The following is a 23,693-nucleotide window of genomic DNA, read 5'->3' on the forward strand; positions in this document are numbered from 1 at the left end:
GATGCATGGGCTGGTTTGAGCTTCTTCTTCGGCATTGGAGGGAATGAGCGGGTAGCGAACCACCTAAGGATGCGACACAAGCTGACATAAGTAACTACAGAAGAAGGCGGATTTGGGGATAACCGCTGATGAAAAGACACGGGTTACAATACCCCCCTCTCGCACTGGTTGAACCGCCCCCGTAAAACACGGGCGATGTGTTTAGTCATATACCCCGGTGCTCGCCGGTCTGAGTTCTAATCCACTCTTTCTCTTCAACCACCACCTCCCTTCACTTCTTGCGACCGCCGCCGCCATCGTCAGCGTCGACGGGAGCGTCGGGCGCCACGGCTTGTGTCACCGCCTTGGGGGCGGACTCTCGCTGTCTCGATTCTCCGGCATTGGTTGCGCGCGGAGCGCGCGAATTTCGCTTTTCATCTCACTTTGACCGCTTTCCCTCCTACTTTCTGTCGTCCTTGCTCTCCTTGCATCATACCATCATTGTCTATCCGACCATCACCACATATGGTGCCTGCATAATGCATTGCTCATCTATTGGCTATTGTACAGCCCAAGCGCCACCTATCATCCATTGCGCCATCATAGCATCGACTGCTGAGATATCAACCGATCTTGTAGCATGCCTGGAGGAACAACATAAATATAGTTATGTCCTCCCTCTGCATAATTCTGCATTTACTGATCTTTGTGGTCCACATGGTCAATTCGAATACTTTCCGTCGCGATTACACTGCAATGAGGTTTTGCAGACCTTATGCTTCGTGCATCTCCGCGCGCTCGAAATCAAGTGTGTCGCTTACAGCCGTTATTGGGATAACCGCTGATGAAGGCACGCAGGTTACAATACCCCCCTCTCGCGCTGGTTGAACCACCCGTGTCTAACACGGGTTGCGTTATTAGTAATATAGCCCGGAAAGCCGGTCGGAGTTTGGAGTTCATCTCTTAATCTTCAACCACAACCTCTTGTCGTCGTTGTCGCCTACGACCGCTGCCGCCGCCGTTGTCGTCAGCGTTGACGGAAGCGTTGGGCACTCAGCTCGTGTCATCACTCTCCTCCTTTGGCAGCTTCAAGGCTTCGCTGTCCGTACTCCTTCTCGATGCGCGCGGAGTGCACCTCCTTTCGGGCGGCTTCCTATCTCGTTCTCTATAATCGCTTCTCCATCCTGCACTACATAGGCAGTGCTCTCTTTTTCCATGGCCTCAGCATTTCTGCCATACGTTGTACTGTAGCATCGACTCTCCCCTAGGACCTGATCTGGTAGTACAACGATAGGCATGTTAGTGACAGTATGTTCATATTGCTCTTTGCGATATCATATCCACTGATCGCCATTCATCCACATGGTTGATCTGAATACTTTTCGTTGCGATTAGATATAATATAGGCAGATGACACAAGCACTTGATGTGTATCACATATAGGGCCCGAAATGCTTCATGCGTGCCACGATCAGGTGTGTCGCTTGTAGCCGTTATCGATACATGACCTGACAACGTTTTGCTCCAGTATATATTGCTGTGCATTCAGCTCCTTGTCCCCCCTCCCTTTCGCTTTTCCACGCTGCCAGTCCACTCCGATGACCTCTCAATCGAAGCACCATCAGCGAAAGGCGAGCACTGTGAAAATCAGGACATTGGAGCTATCAGAAGTAGATGTGCCCCAACCTACTCAGAGTCGTCTTACTCGATACCCTGCAGCGCCGGATCATCTAGAACTAACTGCCTCACAACCTCGTCGCACTAGCAGTCGTGTTATCCAATATGGTGCTGACAGTACTCCTGTTCCTCCTGTAAAGCGACCAAGGGTTGACGATGGTCCTGGTCAGATGCCATTGGCCTTGACAATGACACAAGCTGATGTTGTTCCACGTGTACCGACACAGACATCTTCTAACCCTATGGTCACAGACCTCGGACATGATGATTTGTTACTTGCTGAGAGCTATGGTGTAGATGCTGTGGCATTCGATGCCATGTCTGTGGATGCCGACAGTGTCGTAGCTGATGATGTGGCTGCCTACTGGCATGCGCTTACCAAGGTTGGGGGCATCTTTCGCCTCGACACATATGCTTTCGTGTTACAAGATTGGGATAGCGAGGATGAGTCTCTGAAGGCACGTAGTGTCTTCATGGCTTGCTACCGTGTTGGCTACTAACCACGAGCATTTGCAGATTGGCTCATACTATCATCTTCTCCGCTTGCCTCGAGGCCCTGCACAGTATGGCATAGCATGCAACTGTCCACGATGGAAGGCGCATCACAGTTGTATCCATCACCGTGTTGTGAACACATTCTCACGGGAGCTCGTTATGTTTTGTTCCATTGCATCCTCTCCCCTTCCATTGGCCGTGTTGGTTGATTGCACGCCTTTCAACGACATGTACATTTTCTCATGCTCTTCGTCTCTGGGTCGTTATGAGTCAGGCAAGCGAGTCCTCGTCACAATGCATCGTGATGGCAGATGGCACTGTCAGTCTTGCCGATATTCTGACAACTGTAAGCATAAGCCGCATGCCATTGAGTTTGCTATCGAGGCCAAAATGATATCTGGGTCAGACCAGTCCCTGCCTCGCGATAAACATCTTGGAAGTGAAGCTTCTGATAAAGAAAACATGTTGCTCATGAAAGCTGGTGGTCAAGACGATGGCTTGGGTCTACAAGGGTGCATTTCGCATACATCTATCCCTCCGCCACGCTGGTGCTCGTTGCCTCATGAAGCTTCACTCTACGCTCCTCGTCTCAGTACCGATAGCATGCATTTTGTTCTAGGAGTTGCACCTCGGTGCTGCTGTGGCTTTGAACCACAGACCAGTGGAGGATTTATCTCGCAGTCTGCTACAGTTTTCGGCTTTACAAACAAATATGAAGCGACCATTGATGTACTGCCATGCCCAGTCTGCTGTCATCGGCGACGCCTTGTCGGTCCAGACTTAGGAAATATTGGTATATTCAACTGGAATAACTTGCACTTGTTCACACATGAATTGCTCAATGCATTCACTAGTGCCTTCACAACCTCCGAGACTCCATTCTCAGCTTTCTGTGCAACAGTTCGGCATAGCTATGAAGAGCACTCTCTCGGAAACAAATTTTGCTCTGATGAAACCTTCGTTCGGGCCTGGTTTGCATTTGTACGGCTTCAAAAACTAGACAGCGGAATGACTTGTCCAACCTGTGGACCAAATCCAAGCGTCGTGATTGCAGATGGAGTCAGTCTTGGCACGCACAGCTCAAAATTGACCGCTGTGGTGAAACCACCAACATACACTGACCAGTCAAGTGAAGTGATTGATTCAATCTCTACATACAAGGCTCGTCAATTGCCGGCCATCATCGAGGCTGATATTCGAGGAGGTGTCAATAAATTTCTTGATGCTACTGCTACTACTCTGCCTGGTACCGAGGTCAATTATCCGGACTGGGCCAAGCTTTGTGCGAAGTATTCAGACCTTGCAAACTTCATCATTCTCTTGCATAATAGAGCATTGAGTGCTCAAGTTCAGAAGGCATACCGAAGTCTTCTTCGTCAGATTGCTGCACCAGATATTGTTCTACAGCTGGTACCATATGCAGCCATTGAACCTCTCGAAAACTTTGCTTTAACAGGTATAGCTGCAAGTTGGCTACAATCACTTTGTCCGGCTTTTGGTGTTGTTATAAATGCTCATGCCGAGGAGACAACCCAGATGCCATTACAAGTATTATATGTTGCCAAATGGCTGGCCTCTCGGGCATCCGAGGTCTATAACCGCTTAGCACAACATGACCCCAGTCCCCCGGTTTTACTTCAAGAAGATAACTGGAATGAGACAGGAACATGCTACGGGCTTTCTCCAATCCGAACACGCAGAGTCTACAGCAAACTTCAGTATGACCATAAACCACATGATCTTGATGTCGACGAGATGGGTGACTGCAAGAAGTTCTACAAGACCTATTCACGGAATAACCTTACTGGTGGAATACTGGTGCTTTGGTGCACACACTCTATTTGTCTTGGCTTTCATTCAATCCCTACTGCGGAGGGTCGGAATGATGTATTCTCCGCCATATATACTCATTTCCCACAAGCTCCAAAAATTATTGTATATGATTTTGCTTGTCAACTCGCACCCTACTGCCTTGTGCGAGAAGCACGATATTTTCGTGACACTCGATTTCTCATCGATGAGATGCACGCGCATGATCATACACGCTGTGGTCAAGCCTGCTTTGCAAGTAACCTAATGCAGTTCGACGAGAGGATACGGTCAATAAATACAAGTGCTGCAGAGTGTGGAAACAAGGGTGTCAACCGTATTCGAAAGACTGTGAGCTTTATGACTTACGAGCATGCAGTTGTGTTTACCAAGGCTTACATGGATGTATGGAATCGAGCTGTTATTAGACGGATTATGGACAAGATATAACTATACTGATCTTGATTGATTATCGTACTGATAGTAGGTGTAAGTACATTATGTGCCTCATTACAAGCATTAAGCTAGGTACTGTGATTATGAATGATCGAAATATCAACAACCTATTATTAAAGCATAGTAGCCTGCACTGATACCATATTCTCTAGATGTGCAGCCTGAGCATTAACTTGTGCTGCTCGAGCATTAACGTCGGCTTCACGAGCCTTTAACTTAGCTTCTCGTACTTCAATCTCTCGCCTCAACTCAAGTGCATTATTGACCTCCACATTTACCTGTCTCATCTGCTCCTGTGTTATCCGTTGCTCTCTCGCGAATGTACAAATCATCGCATGCAGATCATTAACAAAATCATCCCGGCCCAAATTATCGAGCACCTTGCGCAGATTCCCTGAAATGTAACTTTTCGAAGCCCCTTTTGGATGCAGAACTGTTTCGGGCCTGTTGCCTTAGATGTATAAGTAACAGCATGGTTATCTTGCACAAGGACTCACCGAGAAACATAAAGAAAAATATATGGCCTTGTCGTAAGGTCAAGTTTGTATGCCTAGAAGAATATCTCAGTAATTTCAAAAAAAACTCGCAAGATAGCTTACATAGTCTAGCAACACTTTGATTCGATCAGAATGAGCATCCATTCGCCGTTTTGCATCAATAGCAAATGTTGGGAGTTCTGTCAAGGTTCGAATAATTAATTGCCATTATAAGCACATAATGATTTTATGTACTCCGTTTCTTGCTTGTCGAGTCATTAGCACACTTCCGCTTTGGTCCTTGTCCCAAAGGATTTGAGCTGTTGTTGATAGTAGGCTCTCTATTTGACGACACATCAGTATCAGTAGCTTCAGGCCGCTGCCCTAAAAGGGTAGCATCTAGCAGAGAATCCGAGATGGATGATAGTGCCTGGGCATGATGAGATAAATTAAGTGAGGGTACTATAGACGGAACCGCGAGCCTAGGCCCTTCAGTTGCGGCCACCTCAAATGGATGGTCCACAAGCATGTCCGATCCGAACTCGAGTTGATCATCGGATGTTGACACTGCAAATGGATCTAATAGATAGAGTATGTCATTGACTACGAAAAAAGGCCTTCATCGAGACTTACCATTTGCGGGGGCGGGAAGACTGTTGACGAGGGCATTCCAGAATTCCATGGGCATCGATCCACTCTCGCTGCCATCTCCTATCGACAATGGGGGGTGTGCAGGTAAGGCCATGGTCTCATCAAAATATGGGAAACTCGCAGTTGTTGAGATAAACGGTGCTGGCACCACAGAAGCAGGCACAGCTGGTGTTAGCAATGAGGGGGAATTAGACGATGGATTGGTTATTGTGTTCGATAAGGGCAGTGGCAAGTTTTCGATTGGCTGGACCGGTGATTCTGTCGACTCCGCATGCGCGATCTGTTATACCTACGTCAAGATCAGTTATCAATATAAGCCTGTAGGAAGACTTACCGATGCATGTTTCCGGAAGGGACATTTGTGCCCCCGAAGTGGGGCTGGTTGCCCATCAGTGCCAATACAACCACGCCGACAAGTGGGTGCTAAAGTTCACAGTGAGTCATAGAATGAAAGGGGGGTAAGTAACCCACCTTTGCGTGACATAAAGAAGTAAGAGAGCGCGTCGCACGAGAAGTGACCGGACAACGATGGCTGATGTACTGCCACACAGGAATAGCAAGTGATAGGATAAATTGGGATGGGGGATATCAGTAGCAATGCAAGAGAGAGCAACAACAGCGATGATGCAACAGAACGCGGAAGGGAAAGTAGCGGAGAATGAGAGAAAGTCGAAAAGGGAGGCGCGCTCCGCGCGCACAGGGAACGAGTACTGACAGCGAAGCCTTGAGGCTGCCCAAGGAGAGGAGTGATGATGTGAGCTGGGTGCCCAACGCTTCCGTCGACGCTGACGACAACGACGGCGGCAGCGGTCGTAGGCGACAACGACGACGAGAGGTTGCGGTTGATGATGAAGAGACAAACTCAAACTCCGACTGGGTTTCCGGGCTATATTACTAATAACATAACCCGTATCAGACGCGGGTGGTTCAACCAGCGCGAGAGGGGGGTATTGTAACCCGCGTGCTTTCATCAGCGGTTATCCCCGGATTTGAGGCCAGATGCTGCGGAGAACGGAGAGCTTGGACCGACTTGGGTTCACACTTTTTTCCCTTCCACCAGTTCACAGCTTCAAGTTCCTCTGCTATGACGTATGCATTTGAAATGGCTTTCCTCACCTCTTTCTCCTGTTCGGTCAACATGGGTTTGGTTGTCTGAGACCTTCCAAGACTCGGGCAACAGCTCACTCAACGCATGAGATTCTGCGTCCGTCATCGAAATATAAATGACTTGAGGTATACACTTTCTATAGAGCCATTCATATCTTCGTGGTCGAGAGTTGGTGCCTACACAGGTCTTGCACGTTCTACCACTTCAACGGAGTCACGGCGATGTCAATGTGGGTTTCGATGTAGCCTTGCGGTCTCAAACATCGCCCTGATCAATATCGGCATGGTGTAGAGGTGATGCTACTCAGAAGTCTAGACTGTGGGCAAGTCCCATGAAATCATCTGCATACTCACCAATGGACGAATCCTCAGAGATATATTCTCTGTATTCTCATCCTGCCATGACTCGAACGAACACCGCAGCATACTCCGAGAACCCCCCAACACCAGCAAATGATATCGCGCGCCGTGTCTCCATCAAGCCAAGTGTTTCGGGGCCAAGGACTATGCATCGCAGGGGAGAGGGTGATATGGCCAGGATTGCCTCAGGATCTCCCAACACGATGAATTTTCAAGCTCCCAGTCGCTCGCTCGCTATGGTTCTCGAGACTCAGGAGATAGAACACGACTCGTACTTCTCTTTTCCGCCAGCCTTTCCACCTCTCGGCTCGGATACGAGCGCTATACGACGGCGTCGTTCTACGAAGGAACTGATACATCAGTTTGAGGCGTTGGACTCGTATCAAACCTCGGCCGTTGTATCTAGGACATCGATGTCGCGTGGGGCGAAGCGGTCAAGGGAACTTTCCCCTCCGCGCGTAGAGAAAGTGGAGAAGAAGAGATCGCCGCTGCGTCAGTCGTTGAAGAATTTTCTCTCTGTCTTCAGTAAGAGGGGAAAGGCGTCAAGCAAGGACAGTGTCGACATTTCTTCAAGGTCACCTCGTGTTGTACTGTTCCCTCACTCGGAGAGCAAGTCACCCTCAGAAGACCCTTTTATCGACCGGCGTCCTTCCACTCAATCTCAGGAAGACGGCGACTGTGGCTCTTCGATTTGTAGATCTCCGACTTATGCCCTTCATTCTGGCCAGCTTCTTCACCTGTTCGAATCATCTCCCTTCTCATCGCCGATCTTGCCTGTATGGACGTCATGTCAGGCGATTTTGCACAACACCCATCTTCTTCTGACAAGTCAAACTTCGCAAGGAATCGCGTCGACCGACGTGGTATCTCTGTCTAATTGTACGGATGTACGATCTGTATCTACCAAGGACTTAGATCCTGACGAACGTGATCTACTGCCTGCCTTCGGACAAGAGACCGCCAGAGTATTCGAGCTGATTTTTGAGGGGAAGAAAAGGGAAAGGTTTGCTGCTGCTTCGATCCAGGCAAGGGCAGGATGGGTGAGTGCGATCTGGTGAGTCGTCGGAAGATCGAGAAAAACATCTGAACCACCGTGATAACGACTCGTAAATGTTCTCCTGCAGGGACGCTATTCTTTGTACCCAAGACAAGAGCATCCATGAACATTACCAAGACGAGATGAAACGAGACTTTCGTGTCGACATCTCAGAGACACCGACCGTCGACTCGGATATTGCATCTCCTTCCGTCTCTGAAGGGTCCTCTGCGGCTCTCCGCTCACGACTGGGCTGTGATATAGACCGCGATCTTCCTCCACTACCACCACTGAAGATGTTTACGCCGACGCGTCAGATACATCCACATGACTCAGCGTCACGCTCTGAAGAGATGCCGATCACCACTACGCCTACCAGCAGAATGTCTCCCGGCCCTTCGTCACCCTCTCGCAGGCAGAGCCCATCCATCCTCAATTTAGGTCAGAGGTCTGTAGTTAAGCAACGCCTCGCAGAAATCCAGACAAACTTCGAGACACCGGTCTCGTCGCCAACTAGCACCTCCGAACTGAGTTCACCTTCGAGAATATCATCACCGTCTAGGCGCAGCACTGGAAAGAGGAGAGCCCTTCGAACGCCTACTGTGACTGAGCTCATGAATAGCGTCAGTTCGGAGAACGGGAACTCTGCCGGAGATTCTGCTAATAGACTCACCTCACCTGTATCGGCCATCTCGGATTACTCTGGCTTGACGACGCCAAGGCCTAAATCTGCGTTCCGTATGCGAGACGAGATGCGAGCGATGGAGAGGTCCGGACACCGCAGGTGGGCAGCGGAATCCGAAGCAACAGAGTTCTGGAGCATGAAACGCACTACAACTGATCAGTCGTCCGTGGCAGAGAGGACACTCATACAACCTTCGGGGAGGGACGGGGCAAGTGTGGTATTGGATGCTCTGGACCTGCATGAAGAAAGGTACCATGAGCATGCCTCCGTTTTAGGAGGTCAGATCTCTGCCCTTCACGGAGACGTTCAAGGCATCTCCGAAGGCATCCAGTTGGCCCTCTCGCAGCGTGGAGAAGACTCCGTGCAGATTGCAGAGATGAAGACTATCCTGCAGACAGTCGGTAATGCGGTAACGCATATGCATCCCACAGATCTCACCGCAAACGTCGGGAGTGGCACAGGGTCTGAAGGGACACAGGTAATGGAGGCATTGGACGATATCAGGTCCCGGATGCAGGACCATTTTCCCGCTCTTTTGAGAGCGCTTGAAGAGATTAGGCCAGGAGCCCGGCCTAGCTCAACTATTCTTCGTAATGTGTCTCCTTCACTTTCAGAAACGCAATCCTCGACGGATACATCAGCGACGAGCGAGAAGCTGGATGCTCTGCTCAATTCATTCAAGGAGCTCGAGGCGACACGTTTCACGCAAGGCGAGGTACGTCATTGTACAGCTACATTTCCCAAAAACAGATCACAGACATCTAACCAAGAATTATCAGGGCTCTGGGCACAAAACAGTTGAAGTCCGTATCGGCACTTGTTGTTCCTATCGGCGCTGATCTGCCTAATTATAGGAAATCATATCCTTACTCAAAGATGCTCAGAACCAGCGCAATGTTCAAATGGAGCAACAAACAGACAGCGTCCGCTATCTGAACGAATTGAATACGGCACGCAAAGTCCTAAATCAAATAGAGTGATGTTTTTGATCTTTGATTTTTCAGTGGCTTGAGGCATTTGTCAGCACCGGGGCAGCACAGATTCAGGCTGTCGGTGTTGGTGTCAACAAACTTTGTCAAGAACTGGGCATCTCAAATGGGTTGATTGATACGACAACCTTAGAGGGGTCGGAAGCCCAGCATGACGAGTCACGGGCCACAATCATCGGAAGTATACGGGAGCTTCTTGCGGATACCAAGACGAGGGACCAGGATAGCATGAACCTGCAGACCGCGATCAACGGATTGATTGCTGCCCTGAACGAAGACATGCGCAAGAACGCGGAGATGCGCAATGCGTACAGTGAGTGACTCGGGATTCATTCATCTCCGACTTAATGGCAATAATCATCCGGAATTAGCCACAGAATCTGTCATCGGGTTAATAGATCGGCAGAGGCAGGATCAAGAGAGGATGTTGAAGGCCTTGGCTGCAGGTAGTAGCTTTCACTGGACCCCATTGTTAGAAATTGAATGATATCGTTCACCAGAGTTGTCAAATGACATTCGAGGTGAAAGGCTACGATTCGTCGAAGCCATGAAGGAAGCCACTGCGATCAACGTTCAGAGTGCGTCCGCTATCCGCATGGAACGCGTTTACAAATTAACCGTCTAGATTAGTCCATGTAGAAGAGTTCAAAAAGGAACTCACACGCGAAGTTTTACTCATGACTCAGGAGGTTGGCCGTCTTCAGCGAGAGAGACAATCACTGGAGTCGCAAATTTCGGATTTGTTTGCTTTCTACGCAAAACAGAAGCAAGCTATGGGGGTAGGTGTCTAGTTCTTACACTGAGTAATCGCGTCGCTTAGCTCAAATTAGCAGAGCGGTGGGTCAGCGGCCCCGAGGCAATCATCGCAACCCTCGCCTAATGCACGATATAGAGAGGCTTCGACGGCCTCTCGTGGACGAGCTCTTCCCAATCCACCACCTGAGTGATAAGGCCAATATCGCCGCGGCGCGGCTCAAGCCTAGGAGCATATGTGAATCTTTTTCTCCTTTTCCTTTGGAGTCAATAGTTTGTGCACTTCCTAGTTCGGACCCGAGTATTGAGCGTACGCTGCCTGCTTTGTGTCTCTGCTCACTCACGCTTTGTACGCCATATCTTTTCGGTCCCTGTATGTTCCTGTGACGCTATCATCAGCTTGCACTCAGTTGCAATTAATCCATTCTAGTTAAAGCATCCGTTGGTTCAGAAGACAAGGGCCAGATGATACAGCTTGACCACACACCACGGCTGCGACCTTTCTAAGGTATACCATACCTACGGTGCCGATGTCCACTGTGCCGAACATCATATGCTCTCCCTTTGCTTATCCGTGGGACTCAGTTGAACAACTGAGTTAGTTGATTTGCTAGATGGGGCGACTGACATGGCGCCTCTCCGGCTGCGACGCCGGCACCGAAACTTCTCGTCCAACTCGTCTAGACAAAGTTCCAACCGCTAAACAGGAGATTCCGAGCCGGTGTGAACCTTGCATGTCATGGGCATCTTAAGTTCGCCGTATGCCCTTTCTCCCCCTCATTACGCGTTCCGTGTTCCGCACTCGAGCATCTGCTGATAGCGAATGGTCAAACTTACCAGCTTGAGCTCCACATCCATCCGAGAACTTGGCTGCACGACCGTTGTTGGCTATACTTATCAAGCTCAAGCTTCGGTCTGGAGGGGAATGGATATAGCCGTAGCCAGGATTCAAGGCGAAGCACGCGCCGAGTGAACTTTTGGGGCGGTGAACAATGCGATATGTCACGAGAGAGCGCTTGTCCAGCCCTGCATCAGAAGCAGGAATGGGAATGCCCCGTCCGAGTCTGTGACGACGCCTGTAAGGCATATGCCCTTCTTTCTCCATGTCCGCTTGAAAGGTACGTAGGCCAGACAGATCTGGACGTTGACCTGGGGGGAAGGGCTTCGTTAGCAAGAACAGTGACATGGAAAGCTCAACGGTTGTGGTCGTGATCTCGCCGACTCCCACGCGTCTCGTCTCTTCCGGCATGATGCCCTTTTGAGATCCAACGGAGACCTGCGGAAAAAGCGATCTCAGGTACATTCATTGTATCTGTTTATTATCGAAGCAGCTCATGAGTATCGCGAAGCATCGCGTCAAAGGAGATGTGATTTCCAGGATCGGAAATAAGTTCCGTAGGCAATGCAGGAAACTCACCGCATCATGAGGGAAATGTCTTCAGCACCTGCTCCGACAGGTCAGCATACCCAGCAAACAGTGTGTACTGGAGAAAACGGACGCACGATCAGGGTAAAAATAGCGTACACATACGTAAATACCAGCGTGCTTACGGAGTTGCAGTAGAAGGTTGCAGAATAATACGCCCTAGTGCTTTGATTGCAGGCTCTAGCGTTATAGTCTCCCAAGAGAGCGCGATATGCAGCTCCGTCCAGTCGAGAACGTTCGAAACGTACTATCAGTCTTAGTTGCCCCATTGTGGGCATATCGGCTTCAAAGAACCACTTAGCGTAGCAATTATCGCTCGAAGCACTCCAATTGCTCACCAAAAGTCATGATGGACCATCGTGAGGCAAGCAACGCCCAATATACGCGCAGCACGTCGCGGTTTCCGATAAGAATACGCACCAATGCAATACTAGAGGAGGCCCCGGAATATGGCAATGCTCGCACGGGAGGCAGCTGGAGGACAAAGGGATGAGGGGAGCGGCACTCCGTACTAAGAATCGAATCAGCCTCGTACCCACAGTTAAGTGCGGTTAGCCTCTTCTGCACCCACACAGTGCATGCATCCCCGAACATTCCTTTGATGCATTTTGCAAGTATCGTCGAGCCTGGATTCGAAGACGTATTAATATTATTACGGAGGCGGCCCGGATCTTGCTGTTAACCAAATCGGTGATCCACGCAGAAGAATGTTCCTCCGCGAGCACACGACTGTCATCTCCAACGTGTTGCATGACTGCTGCATGCCGAACATAAGAATATGGAAACCGTCGGCGAAATGCCAAGAACATGCAAGCAGCCCGATCTTGTTTTAGAGTAACATGGACCAATAGCATGCGGGCTCCCACCGAACACCATATGCTCTCAAGTGATCGAGCGCTCACACAGTAGCACACTTACCACTTGCATATAAAAAAGCGCTGTCGGCCACGTAATCGCTGCCCACACGGAAGCACGCAACGGGGGTGCGCTGGAGAAAGGGAGACTGGAAGCGGCTGATGGGGATTTTGCTGCCCGAAGCGAGAGACAGAAACTCTCTTTTTGTATTACCGTCCGCCGCGATGTCCCCGTCCGCGTGGTAAAGTGCAGCGCATCGATCCTGAACGTGCACAAGTAGAATTGATCCAAGCCCCGACTCTGAGAAAGAAATAATAAACTGGGGTTGTCGGCCGTCGAGAGACATTGCATCTGCTCACGCCTATACTTCGATGGACGTGCCTCGCTGCGACAGATGCACACGGGCTCACTCGAGGTGCTGTGCGTCGACGCATGCAATCCGACATCTATTACAATCAGGTTTGGCAACCCTACAGGTCAAGCGGGGGCACGACGCATGGACGCTTGTAGACACCCTCTTGGTGGTGACAACGTTGGTAAAGTTAGACGGAATCAAATGGCAGATGAGATCAGCTCGAGGTCGGAATTGATAAAGAAGATGAAAAAAACCACGTCCAAGCCACGGCACGCTGTTCTCCATGTGCATATGCGTTAATTGAGTTTCACATTGCGCTCTCGTGGCGTCGCACTGGCGTCGCTTGACTCTTGCTTTCGAGCATGCGAGAAGTCGGCTACAAGCCAGGTACAGTATGACAACGAATGAAATTGTGAAGAGTCCGATGAAGGCAACAATAGAAAATCAGAAAGACTTGGAACATACAAACAATTATAGACACTGCCGTTGTTAGGGTAAGGCATCCCTCCTTGAGTAAGGATGAATGTGCGTGAAAGTGGCGCGGATGCATGTGCTGTGAAGCCGGCGAGAAAGTGCTGCGCCGCGAACATGTGAACAAAACATATCAGGTATTGGGGATACAAGACGTACAATCGAGTTACCATGAGTATGTGAATGTGACAACCGCCTTTAGCTGCCCCTCTTGCGCAGTTTGGCTCGTACAACGTTATCGTATGACTCGCGGATGGGATTTCGGTACCTGAGAAGAGTGAGGTGCGTTGGAATGTACGGCAAGGGGAGAAGCTGGTGGAAGCTTTCAAGGTCTGCGCTGGATTTGGGTGGAGGGAAGCGAACAACCAGATGGGGCGGAGCCACACGCGTACTGGTGGGAAGATGTGCCAAAGATGAGAATGCCGCTGATGACGAGGAAGATGCAGTCGACAATGTGCGGGTGCGGTCGTGGTTTGAGATGGGAGACATTTGACCTATCGGATGTGCGGGTAATGTGGCAACAGAGCGCACGGACGATGTGGACGGACGACGATGATTGTTGCGAGATGAGTCGCGCGTTGGGGAGGTCTGCACAGACGAAGTAAGTGATGCTGAGACGGTCTTGATGCTGGTGGGGGAAGAGGAAGGTCGAAGGCGCGGTGGCGATGGAGACGAGGATAGCTGCGCCTGAGCTGCATCTTCCGTTATTGTGAGTGGTGCGAGATGGCCATGCCCAAACGACTGTCCGCGAATGAGCGGGTGAGGGCGCAGAGGGTGACCGTACTCGTTGCGAGCCGAAGATATCGAGTGGATGGAATGTGCTGAAGAGGGGCGCGCGTGTGTTACGCGCTTATGAGAATCTGACGACCGTCGCGCGCCCTTCGGTGACGTGGGCGTATCTGGAGTGATAGGAGTTGTCATCGTAGATGGAATGATCGGCGCGGCCGGAAGTAGCACGGGTGGGTTCGTTTGGATGCGGGGTTGGGGATCAGCGGGTCGGGTGTTTGTCAAGGAAGGTGCAGCGATACGTTGGTAGTGAGCTGCACCACCGCCGTTCGTGATCGCTGTGGGAGGTAAAGGTGAGTCTGCTGCACGCGGAGTACTGGGGCCTTTGGCAGCCTCGTCCGCAAGGACAGCCGCTGCCTGTGTCAGCTCCTGTGGTGTAGTCACTGACTCCTCTTCGGCATCCGAATCAGTCTGATGGTCCGGCGTCGCGGCACCGCTCTCGCTGGAAACCCACTCGTCGTCATCCTCGTCGCTGCCCGCGGTCGTGCTCGCTAAAGTGAAGCCAGGTTTATGCTTTGACTGTGCAGAAGTGGCTTGTGATAGGGGTGCCCGTTTCGGCGCTGCGGTCGATGAGTGCTCTCGCGGCTGAACCCGCTGGGCACTGTTGGGTCTGGGGAAAGGAGAGGTTGTGCGCCCGTTAGACTGTTATCGTGAGCAACAGTAGAACAGAACGCTTGTCAGTTCCGGCGAACAAGAAGATTGATCAGGTTTGATATCACCTCGTGGACATGGCCGTTGCGTTTCGCTTTCTCGGTCTTTGGCTGAATGGGCTCCTTCTGAGTGAAGTGGAGGTTGAGCGCAAGCCTGGATGCGCCGCCCGAGGATGTGCGGGAGTGATTGCGAGTGGGGCCGGGACGGTGAGCTTTGGCTGGCATGGTGGCGGACGAGCAAAGTTGAGAAGAGACACGATTTCGTACTCCGCTCCTCTGTTCTCTCCTTCATCGTCGCGGACGAGCGCGGAGTCCACAGCCACATCCTCCTGACCACTCGCAGTTCTCCCGCCCGGTGGACTACTGCTACAGCTACTCTCTGTCTGCGTTTTCCTGATACCAACAGCCCATCATGGAGAAAGTTCAATTCCAGCAAGAGCAGGTGGGTAGCCAACCGTGCGGTGCCCCGAAGCGAGCAGAACATTGAGGTCATGTCCTTCTATAGATGCTCGCAGAGCTGAAAGATTTTGCTCAAAAAGGTCTTTTCACTCAAGTACGCATTGTTTCGCTCTCGTTCGCAGATTACTCAACGGACGATCTCGTGCGCAGAAAGAAATAAAACATATCATGAAAAAGCGCACCGCGTTCGAGACCGCGCTCGTTCGACGAGTAGCTAAAAAAGGCGACTTCCTGCGCTACGCAGCGTACGAAATGAGCCTTGATTCGCTTCGCAAAAAGCGACTAGAGCGGCTGAGTGAGTGACTTTTGCTCTGGTCGGGTCTCTGCTGAACGTCGCTCAGCGTGATCATTTTTACAGAGCTGCCTCCCTCTCCGCCCTCCGTATCAGACTATGCCCTTGTCCGGAGGCAGTTTTACATCTTCGAGAGGGCCCTCAAAAAGTTCAAGGCCGACGTGGGGCTTTGGGTCCAGTATATCAACGTTGCGAAGCACGAGGGCGCGCGGGCTCTGGTTGGACGGATTACCGCTCGGTACGTCTCTCTGATTTCGCATGTTCGCAATGCGCACAACATGTTGCTTTCTGGCGGACGATCAAACCCGACTGACGCATCTGTGATATCAATTTTGATGCGAAATGCAGGGCGTTGCAGTTGCACCCAAACACGCCAGCTCTCTACATTCTCGCCGCTTCACACGAGCTAGAACATCTCTCACCATCAGCCGCCCGCACGCTTCTGCAGCGAGGCATCCGTCTCAACCCCGACAGCGTAGAGATGTGGCGGGAGTACGTCAAAATGGAGTTAGGGTTCGTCGAAGGCCTGCGCAGGCGGTGGGAATTGTTGGGAATCCAGCTCGACTCGAAAGGGAAGGGAAAAGACGTTCGGCCGACTATGGACCTCGACGGAGCGCATGACGCCGGCGATGAGGAGGACCAAGACCGCTCAGAGGGGATGGACGTCGACGAAGACACCAATGGGGATGCGGCGAAACATGAGATCATGGAGGGCATCATTGTCAAATCCGTCATCTCAAGTGCCGTGAAAGGTAACTCGTTTCAATCTTCTATGCGCTTCACGCCGATCGCTGAGTGATTCGCCTTTCATAGCGCTGCCGACAATCGGCCTGTTCAAGTCACTCAAGGATCTCATATCGGCCTATCCGTCACCCGCGCCGTTGCGGGACGCGATTTTAGATCATCTCTTCGCATTGCTCAGATTGACGCTGCCTACAGATCCCGAGGCTGTGAAGCTGCACGCAACGCGATCGCTCACGCCCGATCTGGCAGGCGAAAAACTAATTGGCAGACTGAAAGATGCCAACGAGGAGCTGACGCAAGCGATCACGGACTGCGGCAGCGATCGTCAAGGCATTTGCGAGAGATATGCAGACTTTGTGCAGGAATGGTGTCAACGAGACATCGACGGTCCCCTGGTACGACGACAATGTTTTGCAAACATATTGTGTCACATGCTGACGCGTCCGCTCGCGCGCATCTAGAAACTTTACCTCGTCGCGAGCTTGCAGTCCCTCGCGAACAAGACTTTTGAACCTGCATTGCTTGCTGCGCATCTGGAGCTTCTGATAACGGTTTCCGATACGTCTTTGCCAACCCCCGGGAAGATCGTGCACCTAGCGCGAAAATACACCACGAAGCAGCCCACGTCTGCCGTGGTGTGGCTCGCACGTCTGGCGGTGGAAGCGAAGCTTGGGAGCGGAGAGGACGCGCGGACGGCGTGGGCAGAGGCTCGGGGAGCCACCAAGGGCCAACGGATGGAAGATGTATGGATCTGGGGCCTCGAGCAGACGTTTGGCGAATCGCCGGAGGAGCGGACGCGTCTTTTGGAGGTGAGGGACCGTTTCGCGCGTTTACGTGGTTGATCCTATCGTTTGCCGAGCTGACATGCCGGATGCTGCAGGGAATGCTCGCGGACAGCATGAGGGATTCGTGTCTGCGGACCGTACACGAGACGCTACTGGTGCGGTACGCCCAACTGGCCCTGGATGGCCTCTCGGTGGGATCCGATAGTGATCGGGATGATGCTGCGACGCGCGGGGCGGGAGTCGTGCGTCGTATCGCGCACATGTATCTGCCGACTGGCAGGGTGTGGGCAGCTGTGTTTGAGGCGGCGGACGCGGGGGGCATGTGCGTGCTGCGGGGGGTTTACGACATGTGGATGCTGACGGACGTGCGGGCGGCGACGCTGGCGTGGGGGACGTGGCTGCTGGGGCAGGGCCGGGGTGCAGAAGCGAAGGACGCGGTGGTCAGGGCGCGAAGCATGCTTGGGAGCGAGGAGAGGGCCCTGCTGGAGAAGGCGTGGACGGAGGCGGTGGCTGGGGAGGACCGCAGGGCTGGGACAGAAGAAGCGGAGGAGAGATGATCTGGCTTCGCACGCAGATGGCGGGGGCGGATAGAGTTTTTGCCGTTGTGTGGGTGTGTCACCGCGTATGTGCTCAACTGGAAAGGACGATTCCCGGCCGGTGTCGCTGTTCGGTGGCGTGGTGGCCGCGGGGGCGTGCCTCGACGGGTCGCGAGCGAGTATCTACGGGTATCTACTTAATACTAGGACTGGCAGCGAGCGATAATGATCATAGGGCGACTCGCAACGAGCGAGGCACGTGCCGTGCGACCGCATCGATGCTGTGGTGCTGTGGGCGCGGCGTGCATCGCCTCTGGGCGATAGATGTTTGTGCGTTGCAACGCATTAGAGATGAGATCGAGGTGTGCGGGACTCTGGATCACGGGCAGGGGCTAATTCTGGGATGGGGGACGGACACGCATGGCGGCGCATGGTGCATGCCCAGAAGCGCGCGTCCACATGGTCCCTGCTGCCCGCGCAGTCTTATACATCAGCCCGTCCCATTTCTCTCTTCCTTCCCCCTTCTCTCCATCGTTCGCGTCGTCCGTGGTCTCTGTTCGTCGTCGGTCTCTGGTCCTGTCTGCACACCGTCGTGGTCGTGAGTCTGTCCGCTGCTCTGCCCAACCCCCAAGCCCTCGCGGCCACAGCATAATTACAGCCCCTGATCTCTCCCCTTCAATTTTCAAGCCCCGCACAAGGCTTCTCTTCCTTCACGGGCAACCACCGCAGGCTCTCGGTCCTCCCCCACCGCAAGCTCGTCGTCGTCTTCGACGGGGCCATCGTTCCTCCCGTCCTTGGAGAACACCATCCCCCCGCTGCTGCATGCTATCGCCCCCATCTCCCTCAGACTTTTAGCCGGTCTCGTCTGAACAGATACGTCGCTGTCTCTTCACTGAGAACGGGCCGCTATCAAGTCCTCTTCCCCCCTCCCCCCTCGGCCCATGTTGCAGTACACGGTACAACCCCCTCCCCTTTCCTTCTCACATGGCCCTAAGAAATTATCACAGAAGACCGGCTCAGCCACTCAACCTCCCCGCCGTAATGACCCCTCCCCAAATTCCACTCACCGCCCTTTGACTTCGCCCTCTGCTCTCACACAGCAGCGGCCTGTGGACGCCCCCCTTGTAAACCGCCTCTCTGGTGTATTATCTTCCCCACTTTCAATCTCTACCTCCTTCTCTTCTTCTTCCAGTCTCCCCTCCCCTTCTTTCCCCCCTTCTTCCCTTCACAAGGCTCCTCGTCCGCCCTATATGCCCGCTACCCGTCAGCAGTCCATTCCGGTACCCTCTCCGGCCTTGGAATCTCGCAAACCGTCTGCATCTTCCTCCGTGATTGCCGACGTTCTCTGTCCCGGCGATCTTGTAGGACAAGGCATCCCCTTGTTGGGCGAGACCCTCCGCCTTGCCCCCGTCCAACGCCCGGTATCCCATGCCGAGGCACCCGAGCAGCCTGCACAGGAATTCGAAGTCGTCAGAAAACTCGGCACCGGCAGCTACGCCGTTGTCTATCTTGTGCGGGAGGTGCTTGCCCGTGCGCCCTCCTCTGATGACGATCATATGTACCCTGGCGGTCGTCTTGATCTGGACGACGCGAGCGTGCGCCGGCCCTCCGTGGAGTACGGTCGCCACTTCGCTGTCAAGCTGCTGTCGAAGGCAAATTTGGACAAGGAAGCTTTGGCCGAGCAAATGTTTGAGGTGGGTATATGCTCATCGTCATGTGTGCTATGACCTGATCTGACTCCCCTGACGCGCCACCTAGGCTACTATCCACCAGTCACTCCCTTCCCATTCTAACATTGTCACCCTCCATCGAACGCTCGAGACCTCCTCATTTTTACTTCTCTTGCTCGAGTTTGTACCTGGCGAGGACCTGTTCTACTTTTTGGAACAGGCTCGCGACCATTTTGATACCGACCCCGCCGCTGAGGACCCTCTGTCCTCTTCTCGTACCCCTCCGACGCCCAGCCTTCTATCTTCCATGCATTCCGCCCAGCTCTTGTCTCCTGCCCGTCTGCGTCTGATCGCGTCTATGTTCTCGCAGATGTGTGAAGCCGTGGCGGTCTGCCACGATACCTCTGTTTTTCATCGCGACATCAAGCCTGAAAATTTCATTGTCACAGATGGTTGGCAGACTGGCGTTGATGGTAAGAGGGAGCGCAAGGTCATCGTGAAGTTGACCGATTTTGGGCTGTCCACTACGGATGTCGAGTCTTCTGACGTGGATTGCGGCAGTGCACCATACATGAGCTATGGTAGGATTTCCGCCCATTCGACGTATCTTGGCGCTGATCAAACGTCGCGTTTCAGAATGCAGGAACTATGTGGCTCCCACGTATCGACCTCGTGCTGCAGACGTATGGTCGTTGGGCATCGTTTTGATCAACATGTACGTTCCAAGTCGTTCGTCACTCTCGTTCATCTAGTCATCAATATTCCATCTAGGCTCTACCACTACAACCCATGGCCAGACACAGTCGAGGGCGGCGGCTCGCTGTTCGAGATTTACCGCCAACATCCTGTCGACTTTTTCATGTCACGTTTCCAAGGCATGACGCTTCCTGTGGCGCAGTTTTTTGCAGACAAAGTGTTCTGCATCCTCGCCGACGCTCAAGGTGATTCGCAGCGCATTGGCGCCCGGGAGTTCGGGGTCTGGGCCAAGGATCTACCCTCCCTACTTGGGCATCGGCATTCCCACAACCGTGCTCTCTCGGCCGTTTCGATCTCCGGCCTCCCGCTCTCTTCGGCTCCGCCATCCCGCCGTCCGTCCTCAAGGCAAGCGTCATTCGCGAATTCGCCTTTCCGCACCTCGGTTCCCCTCTCGCGCGCGATGTCCCGTGCGCCTTCTCTCGGTCCTGCTTACGAAGTCGAGGGCACCGAATTGCCACCCGTCCTCAGCGAGGTAGGTGAGGAGCAGGTTGATGAGGCTTCGACCTCGCGGTGCACCTCCACGACCAGACAACGCACGCGCGGCAACAGGGGCAAGGGCGCGCCTGCCCCTCTCGTCCACGATGCCACGTCAGAGATCCTCGCGTCCGCATCGCAGACTTTAGCGAGAGAGCTCAGCGAAATGACGAAGCCAAAGAGCATCAATTCACCCAATACGCCATCGTCGGCTGGTCTCTCCATTCCACCGACACCTGTTTCTGACGTTTCGCCGGTTGTCGTCAAGAAGCCTTCAAAGTGGAAGCTTGGGTTTGGAAAGGGCAACTCGGAGCGAGCTATGAGCGGTGGTCGTGCTTCTCCCAGTGTTGCGATCGTGGAGTCCGTTGCTTCGCGGTTGGACTTGGACTCGAAGCACACCCTTGGAACCGCCTCGAATGTCACAAACATACTCATGGGCCTCAGTGCCCCTGTGCCGTCAGCTGGTACCGATGACGGCGCATCCGTTCGCAGTCGTGGTCGGCAGCCAAAGCCAACGCCTTCGCTCGCACCGAGCAACGCGAGCTGGAGCCGCCCAAGCCGATCGCCGCTGGCCAACAGCCAAAGTCCCAATGCGATCTCCATTCATAGTGTCGACCGCCGCGGCGCATCGCCCACCAGCACGCGTAGTGGCCGCCCTCTCGCATCGAGCGCGAGCTCGATGGCGTCAAATAACTGGCGGAGCTCGATGTCAAGCACCAACACCTCTACATCGGCCTTCACGCGATACAGCAATACGAGTACGCGCAGTGTGTCGACGTTTGCGACGAGCGTGTCATCGACGTCGAGCAACTGGCGTGACGGGCAGGGTAAGCAGCCCGGGCGGGGGAAGTCGCCATTCAACGCGGCCCAACACCCGCCCTCCAACGTCAAGAGTGAGTGTTGTTTTGGTCGTTCTCTGGCCGTGTTCCACATTCTCATAACGTTCACAGTCATGGCTGGTATACCCTGGGAGTTGGGCGAGCTCCCGCGCGACATGCATCCGAACCCCACCGGCGACGTCTTCAGCCAACCGCCCGTGCGCAAGCAGCGTGTGCGAAAGCCGAAGAGCCAGCCGCTAGATACGATCACCGAGCGGCCGGCCATGTCGCCCCAGAAGCGGGTCGAGTACGGGCAGGACGCGGCGACGAGTACCACAGACCTCAGCGGCTTGGCCCACGACGGCGGCAGGGACGTTGGCGAAGAGGCCTCGCCGAAGAAGGTCCAGAAAGGGCAGGTCCATGCTCTCGCGAAGCTGCTCACTTCGCTGCGCCGGTGAACATCGAAGCGCATTGCGGCATGGTCTTAGTACTAGCATTGGCACTAGTACAAGGAGTTGTTCGAATCGAGCAAGGGTTGACATGGGACGCGTTCATGGTCCACACATCATCACGCGGTACGGGTCTGGCATACTGGTGTCGCATTGTATTGTTAAAAGCTTACAATACTGAAGTCAACTGGTCGAAGTCTTTCGTTGACGCAAGTCTCTAATTGTCCTTTCCATAGACGTTCATTGCCCCACCCACCCCACGCACGCCGTGGGGTTGTTTCTTCAAGGACTATTTAATCACATTCTGCCGGGTTTTTATATATCGTAGCGTAGCGTGATGCTTGTCGACCACTGTCCGTGTTCCCACTCCGTGTCAAAGTGCACCATGTTGCTTTAGTTATGAATACGATTAGTGTTCGTCTACGAACTTCCAGCAGGGACACTGCTCCCGGCCTCCAAATAAAACCTTCCGATCACGAGTCCCATTGCCTGCCATCCGAAAATATGGTTCGGTACGAGTGTCAAATTTGGGCCCCACCTAAGATCTGCCAAGTGAACGCTGAAACTGCTCAAATGCCATGTTCTGCTCGACTGTAGGACCGCGGGGAGCCTCCGGCACCAGCGTCGCCGTGTCGATGAGGATTGTTGACGGTTCGTGAGGGCGAGTGGAAGGACCGGGCACCAGACCAGGTGAGTCTTCCTCAATGGGGGACATGGAACGGGACGGAGGTGAGTCGGCTTCGACGTCACTGTCAGACGAGACGCTGCCGCCGGATTGGGCGCCGATAATTATGAAGCGGCCTCCGCTGTGCGAGACGAGGTTCTCGTAGTAAAGCTGGAGGACTTCGCGGGTGCACTGGCACGAGGAGAACAGCGCGGAGACGAGGCATGGGTGTTCAGTTCAGGCATGATCACGAATGAAAGGGACTGCGAGACCGGACTGCGGATTGGATGTGGTGAAGAGGAGGAAATGGCTAACCGTGAGACGCCAGTCGATCGCAAAGAGGAATTCGCGCTCGAGCCGGCCGAGCTCGTGCGTTGTGATGCCGCCGATGCGAGCGTAGTGTGCATTGGTGCAGAATGTGTCGCAGAGGGTTTTACTGGCGAGGGCGACGGCGGTGATGAGGAAACGATGGCAGGTGAGGGAGGAGATGGTGAAGACGGGCATGCGCGCGCAGATCTGGTCTATGTAGTGCATTACGATAAGTAGACAGGTTTTCTGGCGGTCAATGTGAACAGCATTAGCGTCTGAGAGGAGGGCCGACGAGCGTGAGACGATCCTGACTTCAATATTTGTGAAGCGAACTACGCGCCGTAGATAGTCCAATACATTTATGTTGGGGACGGAGGCAGAGTGAAATCGGGTGATGCTCTCTCTAATCGCGAGTCAATGCTCATCGAATACATGCTATTCGGGCTAAATACACATACGGAGACAAGGGGATTCTGTCGTTAATTGACATAAGGCGTTCTAACATGAGCGCTTTGAAGTGTTAGGCATAGGTGAGTTTTTGCAGCAATCGCGACCAAAAAAAGGAGGAAAATAGACGGACCCATAAGCTGAGCGAGAGAATCTACATCTGCGTCTTCGTAGGCGGGTGGTAAACCGACCCTGCCTTCTGATTCCATACACCCATTGCACTCGTTGTCCCGCTATGGCTGCGGCACTCGATACGTTACCTTCAACGAGCGGG

At 53.1% G+C, this 23,693-nt stretch overlaps 11 protein-coding genes across 11 annotated transcripts; 7 read left to right on the forward strand and 4 right to left on the reverse strand.

Moving 5' to 3' along the window:
• Positions 1 to 271: 271 nt before the first annotated feature.
• Positions 272 to 1,775, forward strand: HETIRDRAFT_434800 (uncharacterized protein; the record flags this gene model as incomplete). Its single annotated transcript, XM_009549319.1, has 5 exons — positions 272 to 645; positions 750 to 787; positions 838 to 1,287; positions 1,375 to 1,454; positions 1,508 to 1,775. Coding segments are annotated over exons 4-5 (285 nt in total), but the record flags the coding sequence as incomplete, so codon positions are not given.
• Positions 273 to 1,775, reverse strand: HETIRDRAFT_410116 (uncharacterized protein). The gene is made up of 5 exons (XM_009549320.1): positions 1,508 to 1,775; positions 1,375 to 1,454; positions 838 to 1,287; positions 750 to 787; positions 273 to 645 (listed from the first exon to the last, which is right to left on the reverse strand). The coding sequence occupies exon 3, from the start codon at positions 1,275 to 1,277 to the stop codon at positions 1,068 to 1,070; it is 210 nt and encodes a 69-aa protein (XP_009547615.1). The 5' UTR covers positions 1,278 to 1,287; positions 1,375 to 1,454; positions 1,508 to 1,775; the 3' UTR covers positions 273 to 645; positions 750 to 787; positions 838 to 1,067.
• On the forward strand, positions 519 to 946 carry HETIRDRAFT_320943 (uncharacterized protein; the record flags this gene model as incomplete). The annotated part of the gene is made up of 2 exons (XM_009549321.1): positions 519 to 787; positions 838 to 946. 2 exons carry the CDS (start codon positions 519 to 521, stop codon positions 944 to 946), a joined length of 378 nt encoding a protein of 125 aa, XP_009547616.1.
• An 847-nt stretch (positions 1,776 to 2,622) lies between the features above and the next one.
• HETIRDRAFT_319999 (uncharacterized protein) lies at positions 2,623 to 3,276 on the forward strand (the record flags this gene model as incomplete). Its single annotated transcript, XM_009549322.1, has 1 exon — positions 2,623 to 3,276. A coding segment is annotated over one exon (654 nt), but the record flags the coding sequence as incomplete, so codon positions are not given.
• A 630-nt stretch (positions 3,277 to 3,906) lies between these two features.
• On the forward strand, positions 3,907 to 4,410 carry HETIRDRAFT_321068 (uncharacterized protein; the record flags this gene model as incomplete). Its single annotated transcript, XM_009549323.1, has 1 exon — positions 3,907 to 4,410. One exon carries the CDS (start codon positions 3,907 to 3,909, stop codon positions 4,408 to 4,410), a length of 504 nt encoding a protein of 167 aa, XP_009547618.1.
• Positions 4,411 to 4,529: 119 nt separating this feature from the next.
• Positions 4,530 to 6,027, reverse strand: HETIRDRAFT_169663 (uncharacterized protein; the record flags this gene model as incomplete). Its single annotated transcript, XM_009549324.1, has 7 exons — positions 4,530 to 4,860; positions 4,914 to 4,966; positions 5,016 to 5,092; positions 5,148 to 5,471; positions 5,526 to 5,823; positions 5,878 to 5,966; positions 6,015 to 6,027. 7 exons carry the CDS (start codon positions 6,025 to 6,027, stop codon positions 4,530 to 4,532), a joined length of 1,185 nt encoding a protein of 394 aa, XP_009547619.1.
• A 1,024-nt stretch (positions 6,028 to 7,051) lies between these two features.
• Positions 7,052 to 10,600, forward strand: HETIRDRAFT_101997 (uncharacterized protein; the record flags this gene model as incomplete). The annotated part of the gene is made up of 9 exons (XM_009549325.1): positions 7,052 to 8,064; positions 8,135 to 9,446; positions 9,511 to 9,534; positions 9,586 to 9,690; positions 9,736 to 10,033; positions 10,092 to 10,166; positions 10,221 to 10,298; positions 10,351 to 10,499; positions 10,541 to 10,600. 9 exons carry the CDS (start codon positions 7,052 to 7,054, stop codon positions 10,598 to 10,600), a joined length of 3,114 nt encoding a protein of 1,037 aa, XP_009547620.1.
• A 2,898-nt stretch (positions 10,601 to 13,498) lies between these two features.
• On the reverse strand, positions 13,499 to 15,241 carry HETIRDRAFT_459475 (uncharacterized protein; the record flags this gene model as incomplete). The annotated part of the gene is made up of 3 exons (XM_009549326.1): positions 13,499 to 13,684; positions 13,740 to 15,008; positions 15,086 to 15,241. The coding sequence occupies 2 exons, from the start codon at positions 15,239 to 15,241 to the stop codon at positions 13,779 to 13,781; spliced, it is 1,386 nt and encodes a 461-aa protein (XP_009547621.1). The 3' UTR covers positions 13,499 to 13,684; positions 13,740 to 13,778.
• A 187-nt stretch (positions 15,242 to 15,428) lies between these two features.
• HETIRDRAFT_476658 (uncharacterized protein) lies at positions 15,429 to 18,053 on the forward strand (the record flags this gene model as incomplete). The annotated part of the gene is made up of 8 exons (XM_009549327.1): positions 15,429 to 15,458; positions 15,522 to 15,569; positions 15,626 to 15,770; positions 15,834 to 16,005; positions 16,116 to 16,519; positions 16,581 to 16,906; positions 16,973 to 17,320; positions 17,392 to 18,053. 8 exons carry the CDS (start codon positions 15,429 to 15,431, stop codon positions 17,851 to 17,853), a joined length of 1,935 nt encoding a protein of 644 aa, XP_009547622.1. The 3' UTR covers positions 17,854 to 18,053.
• A 1,446-nt stretch (positions 18,054 to 19,499) lies between these two features.
• Positions 19,500 to 22,482, forward strand: HETIRDRAFT_33736 (uncharacterized protein). Its single transcript, XM_009548606.1, has 5 exons — positions 19,500 to 19,526; positions 19,591 to 20,083; positions 20,139 to 20,217; positions 20,274 to 21,625; positions 21,683 to 22,482. The coding sequence occupies exons 1-5, from the start codon at positions 19,518 to 19,520 to the stop codon at positions 22,006 to 22,008; spliced, it is 2,259 nt and encodes a 752-aa protein (XP_009546901.1). The 5' UTR covers positions 19,500 to 19,517; the 3' UTR covers positions 22,009 to 22,482.
• Positions 22,483 to 22,537: 55 nt separating this feature from the next.
• Positions 22,538 to 23,628, reverse strand: HETIRDRAFT_319807 (uncharacterized protein; the record flags this gene model as incomplete). Its single annotated transcript, XM_009549328.1, has 5 exons — positions 22,538 to 22,855; positions 22,979 to 23,218; positions 23,285 to 23,369; positions 23,425 to 23,482; positions 23,553 to 23,628. The coding sequence occupies 5 exons, from the start codon at positions 23,626 to 23,628 to the stop codon at positions 22,538 to 22,540; spliced, it is 777 nt and encodes a 258-aa protein (XP_009547623.1).
• Positions 23,629 to 23,693: the final 65 nt, after the last annotated feature.

This window comes from Heterobasidion irregulare, assembly GCF_000320585.1.
Source record: "Heterobasidion irregulare TC 32-1 unplaced genomic scaffold scaffold_06, whole genome shotgun sequence".
Taxonomy (NCBI): Eukaryota; Fungi; Basidiomycota; class Agaricomycetes; order Russulales; family Bondarzewiaceae; genus Heterobasidion; species Heterobasidion irregulare.